Source organism: Lycorma delicatula, chromosome 7 (genome assembly GCF_047948215.1).
Source record: "Lycorma delicatula isolate Av1 chromosome 7, ASM4794821v1, whole genome shotgun sequence".
Classification (NCBI taxonomy): domain Eukaryota; kingdom Metazoa; phylum Arthropoda; class Insecta; order Hemiptera; family Fulgoridae; genus Lycorma; species Lycorma delicatula.
Window position 1 is genome coordinate 4,583,133 of NC_134461.1, and position 23,196 is coordinate 4,606,328.

The following is a 23,196-nucleotide window of genomic DNA, read 5'->3' on the forward strand; positions in this document are numbered from 1 at the left end:
TATTATGAGTAAATGAAGTGTAGTCTTGTACAGTTTCAGTTCAACCATTCCTGAGGTGTGTGGTTAATTGAAACCCAACCACCAAAGAACACCGGTATCCACGATCTAGTATTCAAATCCATGTAAAAATAACTGACTTTACTAGGATTTGAACGCTGCAATTCTTGATTTCCAAATCAAGTTCTAACATATCCACCAACTTGAAACCCCACTTCACATGTGAAAAACACTTGATCTAAAATGCCAATGTTGTATCTAATGAAGTCTTGAACCATCGACAGTAGTGAATCCTTTTAGCATAATCAGCATTAGTTAAGCTCACGGAAAACCCGCATTCGATACGGATAACACTTCAGCATTCTCCTCTCTGCAGTGTGGACTGAATCTAGTGAAATGTTCTTTTCACAGCTTAATCTCTGCAAAAATTTACGAAGAGATCTGCCGCTTTAATATCCTGTATGACCTGTATTGTTAAAACTGACCTGTGTCGGGCACGTTTCTGGTCTAATGCCAAATCTGTTTCACAAAAATTTTTCAACCAACTTCCGAATAATATTTTTTACTGATGCTTTCTCTTCAAATTTCTCCCTGAACTTTCACAGACAACAACATGAGATTTTGTTTCTAAATAAGTTTCTGTCATGAATACAAGTTTTTTTAACAGTTAACTGCATTTTAAAAAAACATCACACAATTATGTAATTTTGTTCAAAACCTTGTCCGATGCTTGACACAGACTGGCAATATTCAAATGTGTACGCAATAAACAGTCCTCCCCACTCCAGCTCCAGTCGTTCTGACATTTTACACATGTCGCACCAATATATGAATTTTAACAAAAATTTAGTATAAACTAGTCAGTGAAGGGGTCCTTTTAGTTGAACACCTTTACATTCGAGGCAGGAATATGCGTAACCAGAATAAATATTTAATAATAATGACAAGTTTTACGAAGGCATTTTAAGCAAAATAGCATTGTTTTGCTATCTGATCATCACATGGGAATCTGTCATCTAATAACACCCAAAAAGTTAACTTTATGAGTAGAATATTACTGTTATCATATGGGAATTCTATCCAAGAATTCAGCAATGTTACCCCTGGCTGGAAGCACAGTACAACAGTTTTATCCGTACTTAAAGTTTGATGATTAAAACTAATCCGATGAATAACTTTTTTAATTGTTAATGTACAATAATCCTTTTACATAATTACTTTCAAATACACAGTTGTATCGCCTGGAAAGAGAATAATATAAACGATTAAACATCTTGAGACTGATCATTAATAAACAGTTAAGGCAAGCAAGGGACCAAGAACACTTCCGTTTGGAAATTTAGGAAACTCATTAGTCACTTAAATACAAGTATGATTTTGGGAATATCCAACAACTAAAACCTAAAACACAGAGAATGCTAGGAATCATGAGAACGATATCCATTTAATCCTGGAATGTAAGATGCTCAAACACACAACAATTTTGAGATACATCTCTGCATGTTTTAATTTGTTAGGTCGGGTTCTGAACCTTACTAAGATGCTGATACTAAGGACACTTATTGCATCAGAAGGCTAAAAGTGTTCAAAAAGTTTTTAAGGATACATGTATAGTAGGATTGTAAACGCTAATTTTACTTAATATATGAATTCCTGTAAATTAATAAAGTTAAGTGATGTCAAAGGAACTTTCCTTTCTAACGGCGATAACTGTGCTATTGGTATATAGAAGTAACTGAGGTCATTATCCTAATATAAGAGCCTTCACAACACAACCCCAACAAAGTATAATTATGCACCAGTTTAAAAATTGAACTGCTGATACTAGATAAAGTTAAGTAAAGGAAGTGTGCCAAGGACAAAAGTGATGAGAACTGTGAAGTCATAAATTAGGATGAATGTGATGAAATGAGCAACTAAATCTTTAAAAAAAAACTGTTAAATAAATTCTTTGCAAATGTGCGAGCAGTTTTATTCAAATAAAAATAATTACTATGAAAAAAAAATTACAAAAGTACATTAAATATCTGTAATACAAAATACAATATCGTATAAAAATCTATATTCTATAGTGTAGTAAAAGATTACTTAAAAATGGACGGTTATATTTGGTCTTTCTTCATACATAAAAAATTATAAAAAAAAAATTACAATAAAATTCATATGAATACCTTAAAACCTAGAAAATAACTTCACAAAACAAAACAAGAATATCTTCACAAAACAGAATGCAAGATTTTTTTTTATGCTATCTATTACTTTGTACAGATGTCGGTATCTAAAACATCAAAGCGTAATATACTTTGAATTTTATAATTTTAGACTAATACACAGCCTTATATTTCACCAATATAGGCATTGAGCGTCTTAGGTAGTTATTTAATAGCAAAACTTACAACTAATGTTCTTATAATTATTATGTGTTTTCTACAGCCTAACAGCAATTATACAAAATAATTATTACTTATGTACACATGTAATCGCTACTAAATAATGTGAATATGCAGTAACAAGAGTAAAATTTGATGCTTAAACTTGATAATTATCTGTTCATATCATTATTTTGTACATCAGTCTAAAGAGAATAATCCATTTTTAAAATAAATTAGCATACCGGAATTATTTAAATTAATAGCAGTTTTTTTTTTGCATTTTTCTTAGCAAATGAGGATCCACTACATCATTATCCTGCACCGACTGGTAGTAACATTCTTTTCTATAAAGCTCATCTCTGCAACCTTAGGACGGAATACTGTTAGATATATGCAGATCTGCCACTATAGAACTTACATAAATAAAAAAATTTAAAAAAAAACATTATTTCAGTCAATAATATTGGTGATATCAAAAAAGAAAAGAACAGATCAAGGGTAGAGAAGCTCAATGTTAGGAGTCTGCATCTCATAGATAATTTGATACTGAGAATACACACACATCCAACAATAGATCTGAAACAAACAAAAATATTTATCAAAATATTTAAGAAATTTATTTAAAAAGGAAAAGCATCAAATATAATAAAAAAATTTATTGCGTGCAATTTTTCTTCTTCTTTTAAAGAAATAACTTTATACATGAGAGACTATCTAAAAAAACGATGACAATTTTAAACATGCAGATCAGGTATTTTTAATACATTCAAAAATTAAAGAAAGGTTCTACATTTAAAACTTTTCATAACGTTCATTATTTACAAGAACCTGACGGTGATAAATATAAAATGAACACCTAAAAACAAGTAAAATGAAAGCACAGAGAATAAAAATAATCCATAAAACCTAATAACTTGCAGCAGTTTGTAACGATGTACATCAAAATGAAAATATTTTATGTGAACTGCAATTACATGTTTATATCGTCATTAAAGTTAAAAAAAAAATAACGTTGCAAAATTTTTCATCGGTCCCAATCATCTTACTACAAACTGAACTGAAACCATTCAATTTAGAAACCAGCAAGTTGACCGCTACACTGACCAAAAAGTCATACCCAAGGAGCAAAATTAAATAAATAAATAGAATAAAACAATAGTATTTTACATGGAAGCGATACATCATACAATATAATCGCATATTTTCCATTCAAAACTTACCTTACTACTCCTTACTCTCTACTTCAATTAGAACTACTTTATAGCATCATATGAATCGAATTCATTTTCAGTATCATACCGATTATTCGTACTTAAAAAAAATATACAACTTAAAAAATACTTACATTATAACCCATCCATATCCAATTTATGATTCCAGGTGGAACAATAGCTAGCTAAAAAAAAAAAAGATACAGAAGTAAATGGCAAGGCATAAAATAAAGCAAAACCGTGAGTTATTTTGAGATATTTCTAGAACTTTTTATTACAATTATAAACATTTTTCGGATGAAAAAATCACGAAGCTGTTTCAAATACTGAAAAATGTAATATGTTCAGCACCATCGCCGTATCATATGGAATGCAATAAGTGTGACTGTATGAAGCTGTCACAGCATAGTTGACGTCTATATAAAGCAAGTTTTTTCTAATGATATCTCTTCTGGTAACAAATTTTTATGTTAGTTTAACTGCTCCGGCACACCATGAGACTTCTTTCATTATATTAATAAAATCAGTTTGAATAAAAATGTTTGTTCTCTCAGTATAATAAAGTTCCTTCAATGACAATTGTTTTTAAAAATATATCTCAGCTCCGATACCTATATTTTCAAATTTTAATTTCATTTTTGAATTAGAAGCCTGTTGAGGAACTTAAAAATGCTTCACATATTCTAAACTATAAATAAAAAAATCACGGTTCACAAAAATTGAATATCAAATAACTAATTTCTATACATGTATTACACAAATTAAGATTCTTTATTAATAAGTTCACTTTAAAAAAATTCCACATGTAAAAATACTTGAATAGGATGTTATCTGCATACCCTCCACAATGCCATGAGGTGAGATGCGGATTAATGAGAATACAATTTTTTTACATTACAATGCAATTCTTTTCTTCAGTTATGACTGAAGGAGAAAAAAGTACCGCTACTACTTCAAGAGCTACAGATTCTGATTTAAGTCAAAAAGATCCTTTAATTTTTTTCTTCTTTTATTGTTAAATACAGCCTAAAGTATAAATAATAATTTTGAGTTATTACCTAATTTTAGTCTGTTTTTATTTTTATCTTATAATATAATTCTCTTTTTGTAAACGCTTGTTAATTTATTATTATTACTATGACCCAAACGTCTCCAGTTATGATAATTAATTGTTTTATAAGTTTTGTTTTTTAATGTCAGTTTGTTATACCACTTAGTTAGTTAATTTATTATTCTTTAGAGAATAAATATGAGGGATGATCAGAAAGTAAGTTAGACACCCTCTATGAAACACATATTTATAAGACAATTTTTTTTTTTATTCAACAAAAACTAAGTATTTTTATTTATTTTTCTACATAATCACAAAGTTTTTCTAAACGCTTTTCATACCTTGTGACGAGTTTTTCAATTCCACTCTAGTAATAATTTTGTCTAATTTTCTTCAACCGGTTAAGGATCGCTTCCTTCAATTCATCATCATTAGCGAAATGCTCCACTCCCAGGTCTTGCTTAAGAGAGCCAAACGGGTGATATTTGCAGGGTACTAGGTAAGGGCTGTAAAGATAATGAGACCGCACTTCCCACTTGAATTTTTGGAGTAACTTCTTTGTCACATTAGCTAAATGAGGAGTAGCATTGCCGTGAAGAAAAACGACCCCATCGCTCAATTTTCAGGGTCTTTGATCTTTAATGGCTTAACACGATTATTTTCAAGTTTCGCAGTAATATTCGGCATCGATTGTTGTTCCTCAGAGCATAAATTTATTGTAAACAACTACCTCAGAATCGAAAAAGACTGCCAGCAAAACCTTTTGAACATGTGGGGATGTTTTCACTCTTTTTGGCTGCGGCAAATTTTTGTGTATTCACTCATGTAATGCTCGTTTAGTGTTAGGAATGTAATGAAGCACCCAGCTCCCATCCCCTGTGAAGATTTGTTTTAAAAACTATGGACCGGTCCTGTAATAACGTTCAAAAAAGAAAGAGCAGATGCAAAATGTTGATGTTTGTGGTTGTCGGCCAACAGATGTGGCACCCATCATGCACACATTTTATGATAACCAAGGGAAGCTGATGGTGAATAATTGCAAACGCACTACCATAACCGATGTTAAGTTCACTTGCAATCTCTCTAATGTTAATGCATCGGTTACTCACGATCACTTCATTCACGTGTTCTGCATTACCTGTCGTGTTTGCAGTTGAAGGATGCCAAGCACGCAGTTTGTTACTCGCATTTGTTCTCTGTGTCTGAACATTTGGCACCATTCTGTGATCATGGGGCACGACATTGCAATCTCACCGTATACCTCAACAATTTGGTGATGAATTTCACAACAATTCTAATTTTTTGCCCACAAAAATTGAACTACTGAAAGCACTTCCATGCTGGATAAACCTCTAGAGGGCACGTCATATTAACCATATTAACAATAACACTACATATGTACAGAATTGCTGCTGGGGAAGCATGAAAACAACAACACAACCAGTGCTGCCACCACCGCAAGACATAAATATATCCCTTTCAGTTCAAGAACACTGCAAGGGTGTAACTTATTTTTTGATCCGCCTCTCGTATCTATTTTCTACTATTTTTTAATGAAAATATTTCATGACAAACATCTGAGCATAAGTTTACAAATAAAGAACTCTGAACCACAAATAAGACCTACATTTATTTATTAAAAAATTCACCGCTCTAAAAGAATAATAAAAAATTGGAAAAATGAATTATTACATGTAAATAATAAATTAGGAGGTCATCATAGCATGTTCGGTGGTGTACAATTATTGAACAAGTTTACCATCATGCTGATATTTTTTTTTTATATTTATAATAATTTCAGACAAAAAGCTATCTTTAAGCAATTATTATAACATAAAAACTACATAGTTCCAACAAAAAAAAAATATATATATATAAATAAAACTAATCTAATAATTCAAAATTATGTAAAATTTTCCTAATAGTTCATCTTTATCAAAACTAATTGTTTGTTTATAATATTGTTATAATATTTATTGTCACCATTTTTAATTATATGTAATTTTTCCGTTTCTATTGTTTTATAATTTTTATACTTTATTAGCAATATTTTTATACAATCTAAATTATTAAATATTTATGTAATATTTACACATTTACATATACATATTTTATTTTTTTTATTTTGTTGCATAATTTAACTTTTATTTTGAATTTTTATAAGCTTGCAAATGTTCTCTGTATCTGTTTAAATGTCCTACTGTTTGCCTAGATGGATCAAGGAGAACCGTATAAACCTTTGACCAGAAAAACTAAAAAAAATTCACATTTAATAATAAAATAAAAACAAATGTGTTTTAAACTCTGAATTAATTATTTAAAATACAAACATGAGAGATAATATTAAAGTAATTACATAACAACTACAAAAAAACCACAATTCAGAAGCAATGAAAATTATTTGAGCATATACGTGTTGAAAAAGTTGCAGAAAAAAATATTAATAGTATTTTTAAATTCATTGACAGAGTAATAATATTTAGGTAAGAGAAAATCTTTTATTTGTATTTTAAATCAATCGGTGAGAAAATGTTTTTAAATATCAGTTAATATAATTATTTTGAAATGATAAAAATAACAAATAATTGTACCCAAAATACAAACATAATACTCTCTTTACTTCATATTTGCCAGCTATATCAGATACAAATCACAAATCCACCAATACAGACAACACCCTGATGCTAAGATGTACTCAAATATTTTTAAATCGAGAACACTCAACAATGATATACTAAATAAACAGACACAATTCAAATCTATCATATTTTTTGACCGCATTCTATGTCAGCTTAAAAAAAAGGAGCAGTAGATCCCAGGGTGAAAATGGCAGCAAAGTCATTGAAGATGGCCACAAGGGCAGCTGAAAACATTTTGATTTAAGTAATTAAAAATATTAAATGTATTTCATCTGGTTTGATTTAACATTTGAAATATTTACATTTTAATAAACTTAGTTTTAGATAGCATTCATCATTCATATTGGAATCAAATATCACAAAGCAATAATATCATACTGATGTTATCATTACTCTGAACCATCAACAATTTGAATATAAATTTCTGATAAACAAATAGTTGATAAAATAACATATATATTAGGTAGAATTTCAATTTGCATAAAAATGTATTACCTAGAATAAAATAATTTTGTTTGAATATACTACTCATTTTTAAATTATCTGAACAGTAGAACTTCTGAATCCTGAAGTTGCAATATCCGTGACGGTTTAAAATATCCATTTATCAATCCCGCTAATAAAAAAATAGCAAAAACATTTTAAAGCATTTAAAAAAATTAATACTACATATTACAAAAATCAAATCGGCTAACAATTCTAAATAGACTGCCTTATACCAATTTAACACTCCTATAATCAGTTACATCCACATAGGATTATTACACCTTATCTATATAAAAATAAATAGCCCCGGACTCACAAAAGCCACTATGGAGAGATGAAAAGAAAATAATAATCAAACTTTTAATTTCATTAGTACTTACATAAATATAATACCCGTAAAATAACCAAATGCTGAAGAAAAACTGGAACACAATTCCAAACATAACAAGACTTAACCATGGCAACATAAGTCCACGGTGCAGCTTTCTAATTCCAATTACCATCAATACTGATGCGATAATCAACAAAAGAAAATATAAAATAAACATCATTCCATATTTTGGCATTGCTGAAACAAAGACAAAAATTATTACATACATTCAACAAACTTAAATCTATACCTATAATTAATATTACAATAAAACATTAAATGAAATATCACACTATTCTCGATTACTTAGAATGGAAAACTGAGCTTACAGAAGGCAATAATACAAAACCTCAAGGTAAACCTTACTTTTATTTATCTACTAGCTGTACAATCGGTTTTGCCCAGGTCCCCAAAATCGGTCCCCAAAACAGGTAATTTTTCTGATAAAACAAACCCCGGCTCAAACCAAAGCTCTTTCAGTAAGTATTATAAAAACTGAATGTACATGAAATCCACCGGATAAAAATCGATACATTGAAAATCCACTGACATAAATTGATATAAATAGTGACAATTTCATGAATTATGTCGGAAGAAAAATGTGGAAATTTTTAATGGATGTCATCAGATTCATAAAACCAAACCTTCTTCCAAATATGATGACATTGTCAAATCACTCATAATGACAGTACGCCTGGTTTGTTCATTAATACGGTTGAACGGTTGATCTTCCCTTAACTACATTAAAAGTTTCCAGCATCATCACATAGTCGGTTCATTCATAACACCATCACTACTTCTTTGAGAATAAGAAGGTAGACTTCTTGTGTCCAAGGATCCAAACAAAGTATCACTTCACAAGCCATGAAAAAATGTACAACGATCATGATGCGGTCAGAACCATTGATCTGTTTGATATAAGATCATTTTCCTGAATGATTTTTTCAGAATGGTTATGCGTGAATACTAATTTGATATGGATTTTGTACGTACTCTAATCGAAATTACTAAAGTACAATCTTATTCTAAAAATTATCTTCTAAAACTCAATAAAGGGGCATTACAGAAACACTAGAGTTACACAGCTTTCAAACATAAGACGCAACATTTCTTTTCTTATAACACATGCAGAGAAATATGAGACTGTATTTCACAATAGTGATAATTTATAATGCAGTCAACATAATTTAATTATTTTAACCCTAGAACCAATATGAGTTTTGGGCATCTCAAGTTTCAGCATCAAAGTATCGCATGGTATGACAGTGCCATATATATAAGAAAAATTTTCCTTGCTCATCAAAATGCAACAGTATGCCCTCAGCTGGTTAAAATTTATCTGACCCACCTGCAAAACAAGTAATATTTTCAGCAAGGCTTTTTTACAAGTCAGAAACAAATATTATTTCAGCATAACACGGATGTGTTGATAACAATGAACTAAAACAAAAGATAAGTTATCAATTAAATTTACTTGTAATCACATCAGTTCAAACAATTATGATCTATAAGTAAAAATAACATAATTTCATAATAAATGTTGGTGATTTGATAACAATAATGTACCTCACGGTTAACTTTAGCGATAAAGGAATTAATAGCAACACTTTATATTACTTACTCTTATTAACATCTGTCTCAAAAAGCGGTAAATAAATCTGAGTAGAATCCCCGCCACACATCATGTAGACAGTGAATGTAATAAAAACGACACCAGCTGCCTGTAAAATTATAAATTGCAATTTAATTGTTATGAAGCAACTTTAAAATATATCCAGGAAAAATACATAAATGAATTCCTCAGTAAAATCAGGACAAAGCATTTGTAGTTTTAGAGAGAAAACATAAGACTATACTAAAATAAAATAAAGCAGAATAAAACTCTTTTAAAACATGTAATCAAATCTTTCAAGTTTAAATCACTTAATTTACAAAATATTACCAAAAACAGTTTAGAAATAATAAACACATATATGCGCAATAATTCTAAGAGTACAGCGTAGGGGATAGTGAACCACGAAAGGATATTATAGGTAGCAAGCCAGAGTAACAACCCATCCCCGATTTGCATGTCAACTGAACTTTTTAAATTCTTATTATCTCTGCTTTTTATTTGGAGGTCCTGGGTTCAAATCCCGAACAGGATTGGCATTTTTCATACGCTAAAAAATTCCACTTCCGTTTTCCATGCACAAGCTTCAACTTATATGGCAAAATCATCAAGTAAAGAAAAAAAAGATTGAATGCAATATCAATCAACACTTTCACTGCTATCTGTATGATTGTACCTGTGTTCAATAATTTTTTTTTTGTTTATCATAAAATGTTCTAAGTATTAATTATAAAATATTACTTCATTAGAATTTTCGAAAATTACATTAAAAATGTAACATCAAACATTAGTCAACAGAGGCATAGTGCTTTAAGCAGCCTAATAGATTTACAATGTTGTGATCCACCTCCACTACCTTCATTACAAAATTGTCAAATGTAAATTGTCAACTTAATTTACCAGCTTCATGTAGTTTATAAATCTCTTCTTCAGCTAAAATTATATCATTTAACATAGTGCTAAACGATAATAAAGCACACGTTTCAATCTGATCTTCTGATTTGTATTATTTCTGATAAAATTAATTTAGATCTAAAAATGTATATAAAAAAAGTAAACTCTCACAATATTAAAAAAAAAAAAAATCATCCTGCATTTAAAAATTGAGTGTGGTTATACATGTCCTGTATGAGAATTTATGGTGCGGTGTCATATTCACCCATGTTTCCCTTCTGTGCGACAGGTGTACCTTTCATCTAGCCTCCTCAATAATTTTTTACGACGAACTGAGTAATTAATTTTACAGATCAAATCCTAACACTGCAAGGATTGAATTTGTATCAGTCCTGTGCGATTCTTATCCCTTAATAATACTACCAATACAAATACTTCTATCGATGACTGACAAATAGTGTTACAAGGGGCAAAAGCTTACACGATAAAGGTGTCCTGTTAATGCACCAATGGACTCTCAAATACAGGGAATCTCAAAAAAAAAAAAACATACCGCCCAATGAGTTAACAACATTTGAAAAAAATGAGAACTGAAGATTTCTAAACTGCCAATTGACTCAAAACTTATAATTTACAAGTAAAAACTGATTTGTTCATGATTGTATATTAATCATTGATAAACATAACAAACCTCTACCGCTATTACTATTAGTATTTATAAGAATATTAATGTTTAATTGCATTCTTCATTTATGGATTTTTCAGCTATCATTAAATATAGTAGATTCATTTTTTTTGGTATTATTATTTTGTCGTCTATCTCAAGAAGTTAGCAAATATGAGAAAATCGTACATTCATAGAGCTAAGAAGAGATATTATTAGCTATATTTATAAATACTTTGAAAACAAAAAAAAAAAAAAAAACAGGTAGATTGCAATCTGCTTCGATCGCAAGCTGTTCATATTTTTCCCGCATATGAAGTTAAGCCCAGTTGCAGTGTAGAATGGTGCTGATCACAGTGCTGTGCGGTGCTGAAATGTTAATTTGGGCGAGCAGTAGATACCGCTTATATTAAAGAGCAATTGTACAATTTTGATTTTAGAATTTTATACAAATATTATAAAGACAAATTCTTGAAAAATCTAATTTTAATAAAAATGGCAATACTAAAATAAAAGGACATATCTCAAAGGCTAATATATTTGAAAAACAATGTTTGTCTAAGAAAAATAAATTCTAAAACACACATCATGCGTGAAAGAGCACATGTCAAAGTGCTACATGTTTTAAAAAATAATAGCATAACTCTGCGGTGAATAATGGAAGAGATTCTAATCACTAATTAGACTGTAAAAAGGATGTGCGCATAGGGCTTACAGCTGTGTTTCAACACCAGCAAAATATAAAATTAATATCATTAATTTATTAACACTTTTGGGTGCCATTCCATAAAAAAAAAGTTTACATTAAAGCTTACAAAAAATTCTTACTTTTCTAAAACTTATGAAAACTCCTAGATCCATATATCATAATGCTAAATTAACTAAATCGTACACTGTTTTAAATTATTTTGCAGGCTGGCCAAACGATGTATCGGTTAGCATCCTGTCTACTAGATCAGCGGTTCCCAAACTGTAGTGCATGTATCGCTGAATGTACACGAAGACAATATTCTAGGCGATATACGAAGCCATTTGGATGAAAAGTTTTTGAACAAACACTAACATAAAAACATAACGTGATACTTAATGTAAAGTTTAAAGTTGAACGTTGAATAGATGACAATGTTCAAAATTTCAAATAAGAAACAAATAGCCTATAAAAAGAAAATAATTTTTCCAGGCTTCAAAAAGAAATCGTTAAATGACTCAGAATTTCATCCGTTATAAAATTTTTGCAATAAAATACACACTGGCAATTAGAAATCTAAATATGGAAAACAACACTGCAAAGTACATAGTCTTTAATACACAAACGATGTTTTAAAAATGTTTAAAAAATGGAAAATTCCAAATTATTTGACATTTTTTGAAACATTGGAATTCACTAGCAATGTTCTTCTGCTGACTGAGCTTTTCAAGTTGCATTTTGAAACAACAGTTATGTAATTTTTACATAGATCGCTTCTAATGGCATTTATAATATTTTTCATAAAAAACAGTGTTCTGATTTGTTGGCGTTTACAATGTTATTTATGGAACCTATCCGGATTGAATTTCGTATGTTTTATTTGTTAAATTAAGTTTTCCTTTCAAACATTCACTCATTGATGGTGTACTTTGGACTGCACATGGCCGACTGTCAAATAATTATGTGTATGGCGGCTTTTTCCTTTAGTTAAAATTTTTGCTTCTTTTATACAACTTTTCTCTATTTTATTATCATTCGCTAATTTTTAAGTTTGAAAAACTCATGTCTTTTTGTTATTTTTTAACTTGAATTCTAATTTAATTTTTATTATATTTTAAGAAAAATATCTTTTTTTAAATTAAAAATAATTTTTTTTTTTTTTAATTCCAAAAAATTTAGTAAACTTTTAAGTTGCTTTGTTTTGAACTTTTAATAAGCTGTTGTTATTTTTCAGACGTACATTTTAAAAGTATTTACCACTGAAACATTTTTGAGATTCTTTAAGTACAGTGTAAATCAATCTGTTCCAATTATTTTAATGATCTAATTTTTTTTTCTAAATTGTAAAGATGTTCTTTGCAGTTTAACTTTGTAACTGCAATACAATATATTTTAAAATATTTATTAGTGTTTTTAATCAAAACTTCTAATTTTGTTATTTTAATTATTTAATGGCACGCCAAAGGAGTCTGAAAGTGTTACGGGAACACTGGCAAAAAAAAATTCTGGTATCCACTGTTACAGATACTGGGTTTACGGGTTAATTTCTGGCATTTTTCAGCAATCGCTTTATTCATCATCTCATCTTTCTCATTAAATTTCATGGAAATGCATGTCTGAGGTTACACGATTAGAAACAAAGGTTACAAAAACCAACTTGCAAAAAATGAATGAAAATTATATTAATTTCAGGTATCGATAACTTATGTTCAATATCAGTTAAAGCAATTGTGTTTTGAGATTTAAGTATTTAGATCGGACACAAATAACCGTACCTATTTCATAAAAATCAGTTTAACAGGTTTTGCATATGAATTTTAATTAAGGGTGTATTGTAATTAAACTTTTTTTAAATATTTTCACGAGCAAAGACTACAAGAAGTGCAGCAATTTTTTTTTTTATCTGGTTTTTGACCTAAATTTCAAAAAGCCAAAATTATATTGGTCGTGTATTCATTTTTTCAAAAAATCATCAATTTTTCACCTTATAAATAAATTTTTTTTTTTATCAAACTGGAAGTTATGAAAATAATTTTCAAAATTTAACCATTTTAAGCTTTGTTAAATGAAGATTTGTTATATAAGCCAAAGTTGATGCTTATTTATATATAAATTATGACAGATGGAACAAACAATGATAATAAAAAAGCTGTGGCACATGAAAACATGCCTTATTAGTTGAATTTTGAAATGTAACATTACCCAGAGATTAATAAGAAAAATAATAAACAAGTCTGAGATTGGGCATGTCTGTTTGTATTAATTTCCCAAAGTTTATGAAATATTCAAAGATTTTGAAGGAATTTATTTTACTGTAATATATAATGTTGCTTTATAGCTATTTGCATCTTATTCAAGCATTTTCTCCATGAAATGAATGCTCAGTTCAATGTTCAGGATTTGGAAGAATCATAAAATAAGAATTTATTGAAACATGTCCTCTAAGATATTTTAAAGTGCCCAGACTAAAATATTAACGAATGCTTACTTACCACTGTGTAAACTGCACAGCAATAACTCCCAGATGTAACATTTGGGTTCCATATACACGGTGACCAACATGTTTTTAATGCAACCATTTTATTTTAAATTTACTGATAGTAATACCTAAAAATATAAAGCAAAAGGAAGTAGAATGATACACAACAAAAATACACATTAAAATCAAACATTATACTTTACAGAACTTAGAAATAACCTATTATATAAAATAACCAAAGAAATAACCATTAAATAAAATAAACTTTAATAAGTATTTTGATAAGGATACAATAATAGGTGCTTTTCTATTGTAGGGGTGCCGCTATCAATTTTCCATATTTACTGATATCCACAGTCAATTAAATTATTAAACGTTATAAAATTGATTAGTAAACTTAAACCAAATAAAACAATGGCAAAGAAAAGATTTATTTATTTAATCTGTTGTAGCAACAGATTAAATAACATCGCTCGTCATCGAATGACGAGCGATGTTCTTCCCCGCTCGTCATTCTGTAAACTACATTTACTTAAGTATCATATTTAAGTAGTAGTTAATACACAATATGAATTATGTGAAATTCATATGAAAATTTTGGGATTTACCATGTACTGATAAGTCTGAAAGTTAATTCACAACCATCATACAAAAACACTACTATGTGACGCCGATTACAATCTGTAACTAACTATTCTGTATACTGAAGAATTTTGTACGATATCAGTAAATATAACCTTATTAATTTTTTTTAACCTCTGGAACCACCGTTAGGTATTGCTTCAGAGAATGAGATGAATGACAAGTAGCATGTGGCCATGCTTGACCACGATTTGTACTCTGAAACTCCAGCTGAAAGGCCAAGACGCCACCACTCATGCCACAGACTTTTTTTTCTGTTTAGCTTCTAGGAATCACCATCAGGTATTACTTCAGAGGACGAATGGGTATGACATGGTATGAGTGTAAGTGAAGTGTACTCTTGTACAGTCTCAGGTCGACCATTTCTGAGATGTGTGGTTAACTGAAATCCAACCACCAAAGAACACCGGTATCCATGATCTAGTATTCAAATTTGTATAAAAGTAACTGTCTTTACTAGGATTTGAACTGTCTTTACTTCAAAATGAGGTGATTTGCGAAGATGCATTCACCGTTAGACCAACCCGGTAGGTTGACAGCAAATATAACCTAATGCTTGATAACCTCACCTAGTTAACCTTAACAATCAAACTGACTGTTTGTTAGAAAGCTACTTTCGTGAGTTTACATGATGGCAGTTGATAGGCAATTAAGATTCACTTGATGAATCCTAGATGCAATAAAATGACTCACCGAGTTGTCTAGTGGTGAACTCTTCATCGCAAATCAGATGATTTCAAAGTAGAGAGTTCTGAAGTTCTAAGGTTCAAATCCTATTTTTATTCGCCTTTGAATATTAGATCATGGATACCAGCCAGTGTTCTTTGGTAGTTGGGTTTCAATTAACCACACATTTCAGGAATGGCCAACCTGAGACTGTACAAGACTGCACTTCATTTATATTTATACATATCATCCTCATTAATAACAGTACGTAATACCTTATGTTCCAGAGGCTAAACAGAAAAAAAAATATGTACGTAACTAAAACATAAGTAATTAATATTTCTATGCTTACTAGGCAAATAAATGCATTTTCATGTAATAATAATTTTCTATCACTAAATGTAAAAAGTGTAGTGGTGACTGCATAACAGAAATGATAATTTAGATACTTAGAATATTTATGGTGATAAATGAAAATGTACAGACGTACTGCAAATGTCTCTTATAAATGAACACAACCGTGATTGCTACAGTTTTAAGAACTCAGAAAGCTGTTATTATTTTACAACAATGTATTAAACAAGAACTACTTGGTGTTATCATGCCAAAGAGGCGTTTAACCACACAAATGTGTCTTAGATTGATTACAATCAATGCAAAATTATACATTCATGCCATCTAAAATGAAAATCCACTTTTCAATGTTTAGCACATTGTAATGCCAACATACCTATAATAACTGACATGTGACAAAATTCAGAACAGAATTAAAAACACATAATGGCAGAAAATACATCACAGCATCAATTGCTAACCCATTAATCATAAAAACTTGTCAATACATCAATATTTTCTGAAAATGTTATGTTGCTAATTTAAAAACAATCCAGATCTATTTATAAGACTGATCTACTAAGATTGTGGAGAAATGAGATTGAACTAGGGATACAAAAAAAAACATAAAGATCCAATATACAATCAAACAAAATAAGCCTTTGCAATTCATGTTGTATTATAGTTTGTATAAAACACTACAAAAAGTCCACAACCAATAAATAATGAAATTTACAGACATTTGATTTGCTAAAACCATACATTAACGGAAAAGGCAACACATTTATCAAATATAATACATAACATATTAACGTTACTTTAACCACTATAGAACAAACATTAACGATTAACTTGAATTTTGTTTCGGCACGTTAATAATGCATTTATAAAACATATAATACGCAAACAGCTGCAATTAAACTGAATTTTGTGAATTACTGCAGAATAATTAAACTTATTATTAAATGAAATTTAAAAACTGTGAAATTTCAAATTAAAAACTACTGTAAATAAGCGTTTACAAGAAATTCCAAAATCTAACCTCAACATAATTTTATTTACGAGATTACGAACTTAACATACAAAGAACAACATTTTTGTAATAAAATAAACACACCAAGCTTCAAATAATTCAAGCAGTATTTTCCAATTTAAATAATTATATTTAACAAAACGTTAATACCAACGTCGGTCACTTCTACTAATGTATACAACGACAACGCCCATTCTTGGAATTCGCAACTAGAGTGCAGCACATTTCACTAACGTCAGGAACACCGTATTTAAAACAAATGAGTTCTCTTTGAGATTTAGTTATTGAAAGCGTAACATTAAATACAGTAAAATTTAACTTATGTATTAAATAAATAAACGAACAGTGATGATAGCATAATTATACAATATTTTTAATGACCATCCATTAGCTGTTATAAATTATCTTAAATACTATTTTAATCCAATAACATTAAGAAGCTTTAGAAACAAACTGTTTTTTTTTCTAGCAAAAATTAAATTTAGAATTCATTCGTACTCACATTAATCGATTCCAACGCAGAAATAAATTGTAACAAGAAAAATTAATCTAAAAAGATCAACTATTTCAGATCGGCTACAATCGTACTTCCAGAAACGGATGCGGTTAACTATCTCCAGCAAAAACCGTTATAAGTAGAAGTCAAAAATAGATTTAAAATAATTTTTGAACCAACCTAATTAAACGAAATAGATTTTCTTATAGTGATGAACTCTTGAGAAATAAGACGTACAGTTGGTGTATCGATAGAACAACATTAACAGAAATAATCGTGATATCGAAAATTTTTTTTTAATTAACAAAAATGGCGTACAGGATAAAAATTTGTTTATAAACGATCAGAAATACGAGTAAAAAAATTCTTGATAATACGTGCATTGCCGATAACATTGTTTTCATGCTTGTAGGCCGTACCCTCAAGGGTCGTGGACACGGCAAGAGTCGGCCGTGTATATAAGCCAACCACTCCCTCAAGCGCTGCGATAAAATTAAATACGGGTGATGTCTCTTTAGTCAACCCTTGCCGTAAGGGTTTGTCATATCAAAAATTGTTTCAGATAAAGGTTTTAGGTAATGTTTAGAGGAGTAACGATCATTTTAAACCGATTCGATGCTGTGCCTATTAAGGTAGGTATGGTTTCTTTTGTCTTCAAAACTCCATTTTTTGCACCCCCTGGGCAGATGGTTGGTTATATCAAAAAACTTTACTAATAGATAAATTTTTGGATGTTACTTAATATTCACATGGAACGTTTTTGATTTTTGTTATGAAAGCTTCATTTATGTAATATTTTTAAATTATGAGATATTTTCTATAAAATTTTTTCCATCAATTGTAGTATGATTTATATTAATTGAACAGGTCAATATGTATGATAATACCTTAAAATAATTAAACGATTCGCTTTAAAGGTACTATAAAGTCATCTTTCAATAGGATGGACCTTTTGAATATCATCTTTTTTTAGAGGAACACTGATAATAACGTGGTTTTGTTCATATGTTTGTAACCTATCTTAAAAAACAAGTATGTATCCATATAATAATAATATATATATATAAATTTTGATGAGATTTTGATTTTATGTTATAAATAAAAAAAGACACATGAAATAATGTTAAGATAGATTAAAAAATAATTAGATTTAAAAAAATAATTTAAAATTCAGGTGTAGATGAGGTTTATTTGAGAATCTATTTTTGTACTTTTTGAATGGAACGCAGAAAATTCTAGACTTTTAAAAAAATTATTGATTAAATTATTTAAAAATTCATCATCAGAATAATATTGCATCTGTGAAAGAAAATATTTTAATTGTACTTTTTTTAAATTGGTGGAAAGATTTTAATGTACATGCGTGTTGTATCTACAAGGTGATTTGTAAAATTTGATTGTCTTGTTATATGTAGTGCCTGTGATTGTTACGTGTTTAAATGCGTAATGTACAATCAGATTGTCTGCTGTAGTATTTAGTTCAATGGCTACAGTTTATTTTGTAAACTCCTGGGTCGCTGTTTTTATCAGCATTTATTTTGATAATATTTTGTTTGACCTTAGATAATTTGTTGTTTTGAAAGCGACACTGTACCCTTTTTTACTGAAAATGATGGCAATTTTGTGTGACTGTCAGTTAATGTAATGTTACAGTTATGTAATTTCTGTCCCTAGGTATAATTTATTTTATTTTGTATATTACGCACCTTTTTGTCTTATAAATGGGAGTGAGTAGAGGCTTTAATCTGTGCCAGATACTTTATTGTATTAAGTTCTTCAGTAGAGCTGTTGCCTAACAAAGTTGTATCTATTAGGTTAGGTAACGTGAATAAAAAAACTGCATGTTTTTGTTCTGCAGATCGATTACAAATGCAAATGTAATAATGTCGATTACAGATGTTATAAGTAGTCAGTTTTCTTTGAATTCTAAGCGTTCGTAATTGATTTTGGATATGATGAGGTCAAGAAAATTGATTTATTTATAGAATTCATATTCTGCTGTGAAATGTTAATTAGGGGTTGATTTAATAATGGACATGAAGAATGTGCAACGTTGTATTATATTTCCTTCATACAGCGTATGATTTCATCGACATAGCGATATGTTTTTAAGATAGAGATGAACAGCAACACTGCTATCAGAAAAAAGTTGGAAATAAATTGCACGATGGTCCATTAAGACTTCAATCGATGTAGGCAAATGACTGAAATAAAAACATTTATTTGAGAATTTTGGTGAATTACCACCAAGGAAATCTCTGAAAAACTTTACATAAGTTTTGATAGCGTAGGAACTACAATAAGAAATCATCACAGATATAGCAAAGGTGGAGTTTCTGCCATTTACAGCCTGAACACATAAAAAGAAAATTGGTTGCTTATATACAATCTCTGCAGTGATTTGCAAAGAACAGAACGTTTTTAGTTTATGATAATCTGAGATCAAGTACAGTTCTACTATTTCATCTGAGTCAAAGTAAGCAATGTAGTAATAACATTCAACCTCAGCTGCAAAACAGAAAGCACATAATTTTCATTCAGGAAAATATGGCAACCTTTTTTTGGATTCACAGGGGATAATTACCTTGAATTTCTGTAGGTCAATGAACTATTGCTACTTAATATTAAGATATAAAAGATAAAAGGTAAACTGAAGCCTGCAATTCTTTTCAAGAGAAAAGTTATCCGGTCTTCTATTTAGTTCCCTATGATATCGTTCTGCTTTACAATATTTTTTAACTTGAATTTTATGAGAATTCAAGCAGGATGTGGTACCTCACCCTCCATGCAGCCCATAAGAGAAGAAATTTGACTTGATGAGAAGTTGCTGTGTGAGAATAAGTTAATGTGCAAGGAAAAGTCTTCTTGTCTCTTGGGATAGAGAAACTTCCTGAATGCTAGATCATATTTATTGCAATAACATCAGATTATCATGATAAATATTGTGCACAGCATCTTATTGTGCTCTATAAGTAAATTATAGCCATGAAATCGTTGTTTATACTTCAATCCCTCTCTTACTGTGCAATGATTAATTTGTACTGTAAAATAAATTGTTTTCATTCAAAATAAAATTGCCCATGAAGAAAACTATTGGGTGTTTAATTTAATGACAGATCAAATTGATTTTTTTGTAACAGAATCTTGCTGGTTTTCTTGAAATGTCTTAATAAATAGCTAAGCTGGTTGTCGTTATTAGATACTTATTGTGTATAATCTTGTTTGAAGAGTAACTTCTGTCAGGGCTTCATCAAAAAGTCAGAACAAATTTTCAAGATACAAAAATGGGCCATCAGGTGTCATATTTTGGTGCTCATAAATACGAAACGTTTAGACTGATAATAAGAAAATTAAAAATGTTAACTTATCCTTCTGTTTATAGATATGAATTTACAGTTTTGCTAAGGAGGGTGCGCATTGCATTCAAAGCTTCCATTACATTCAATGCAGCAAGTTATTTTTACATTACAACTGTTTTTGATGTTATCATGTACTGAAATGGAGAATCACTCGACCAACATACAAGGTGTATGTCACAGATAATATTGATTTTTTGACGATGTACCGATCTTCTGATTAACATCTTTTAGAGTGACAGTTTTAGATATAACTCTAAAAAATCCTTTTTTCCTTTGTGGTAGGTTTGATTTTTTTTTGTGCAGATTATACAAGTACAAAAATAGTGCTATGTATTCCAACTAAATAAATAAATATATATATATAATTACCCATAATCTGAATTCAAATTGTGCATTATTTTTCTGTTGTTCTATATTTCAATTAATGTTTGCTCGTATTTGAATTCTTATGTTCTCATAACTAAAATTTTTTCAATAAATCTGTATTTGACTGAACTATTAGAAATGAAAAAGGTTTCTGTTTCACAAGCATGGAATGTATTACTCTTTAATTGTACCAATTTGATGGAGAAATTACGATGTATCATGTTTATGATTTATGGTATTTATTAATTTATAAGATATGGAGAATTACACTACTAGATTCTTAGTATAACTGGTATAATATACGGGTTGATATGAAATTTACTTATGAGTTATTTTAATATTATGTGGAAATTGTACAGAAAGTATTTTTAGCGCTAGTTATGGAGTTCCTTCTGCATAAGGTAAGTGGAACTCCAGAAGCTCCTTGTGCAAAAAGTGCTTCATAAGTAGCTCTGAAAAGGTTTTCTGGAAGAATAGTTTTCAGATAATTTAAAAGCGATTCATTAACTTTTAATATTTTTAAGTAAGTTCTGTAACATTTTTTCATAGTGTTTAATTAATATGTGTGTAATCTAAGTTTCTTAAAGAAAAATCACTATTACCAACACAAAAAAGCCATAAATGAGATGGATAAGTTATGTATTGCTGACTACCAATGGCTTTGTTCTCATCAGATTAATACTTAAAAAGAAAATTAAGTGGAACATTAAACTATATATGTATGTATGTATGTATGCAAAGAATTATGTAGAAAAAGATTGTTTACTTTTTTAGTAAAAATTTGAGACAGATCCACAGTGAACATATCCCATTGACTGATTGTAACTAATATTGAATGGCATCAACAACTCATTTTCAGAAGTTAATTAACAAAATTTAATATAAATCGAATTGTCGATCTGAAGACATTATACAAAACGATTAATATTAAAGCAAAAGAATGTGACTTTGGGTACAGGAATGACAAAAAAAAGAAAAGTTTTTGCTCACCCCCCCTTTGTGTCTGAAGAAGACGGAACATCACAAGAATGTATCTTTGACTACATAAGAGGTATTAAATTTGCAAAATATTTATCTACCCTTTGAGTAAAATTTTAAGTTATGGAACTCTTTCAATCTGTCTCCCTGCCCTTGACTGTCCACTGTGTATAAAAGGCCATTGTATATATATATATATATATATTTCTGGAATTTTTCAATGCTAAAATTGTGATTTTTGGGTAGAAGTAGTAATGACATGTTGAGTTGTGCAGAAAACCCCGACATGCAGAATTTGACCTCATCAGTATACTTTTGTTTATACAAATAGTGTAATATATAGCTAGAAAATAAAGAATGAAAGCCATTGCATGATAAATTTTATATCAATACAGTAAAAAGAATTTTTCTCATTTATAATAAAAGTACAAACAGTTTTTGGGCCGAATGATTTAAATTATTGGATGTTTATGAAAAAAATGTTTGTTTGTATTTTTTCATTAAAATATTTGAGTTTCTAAAAGGTACTGAAATTACATACTCTGTAAAATAGAATTTGTCATAAATTTTCCATCCATTATTTTAAAAAAAGATTGATGCAATTCTTTAATTATTAATAAACAAATAAACAGAATTTTGTGAACATTTTAAATAAAATTACAAATAATACAATATCCATTCATATATTTAATCGTGCACCATGTTATTGTTTTAGAAAGTTTTCTTTTTTTACTGAAGAAAAATTACAATAATTTAAATTCATAAAATATTCATGTTTATAAATAGATGTGATATTATTTTTTTGTTATTATCATAACCTCAATCTATTTTTGCTTTATGTACCTAAAGTTCTAGGTTTG

General features: G+C 29.3%; 1 protein-coding gene across 2 annotated transcripts; it reads right to left on the reverse strand.

Annotated features, from left to right (window-relative positions):
• Positions 1-1,946: 1,946 nt before the first annotated feature.
• pasi1 (septate junction component pasiflora 1) lies at positions 1,947-17,358 on the reverse strand. Of its 2 annotated transcripts, none has more exons than XM_075371021.1 (6): positions 17,222-17,358; positions 14,477-14,591; positions 9,748-9,847; positions 8,137-8,324; positions 3,715-3,765; positions 1,947-2,945 (listed from the first exon to the last, which is right to left on the reverse strand). In XM_075371021.1, the coding sequence occupies exons 2-6, from the start codon at positions 14,561-14,563 to the stop codon at positions 2,862-2,864; spliced, it is 510 nt and encodes a 169-aa protein (XP_075227136.1). In that variant the 5' UTR covers positions 14,564-14,591; positions 17,222-17,358; the 3' UTR covers positions 1,947-2,861. The 2 variants fall into 2 exon arrangements, with proteins under 2 accessions (XP_075227136.1, XP_075227137.1); XM_075371022.1 differs by having other exon boundaries at positions 17,147-17,339.
• Positions 17,359-23,196: the final 5,838 nt, after the last annotated feature.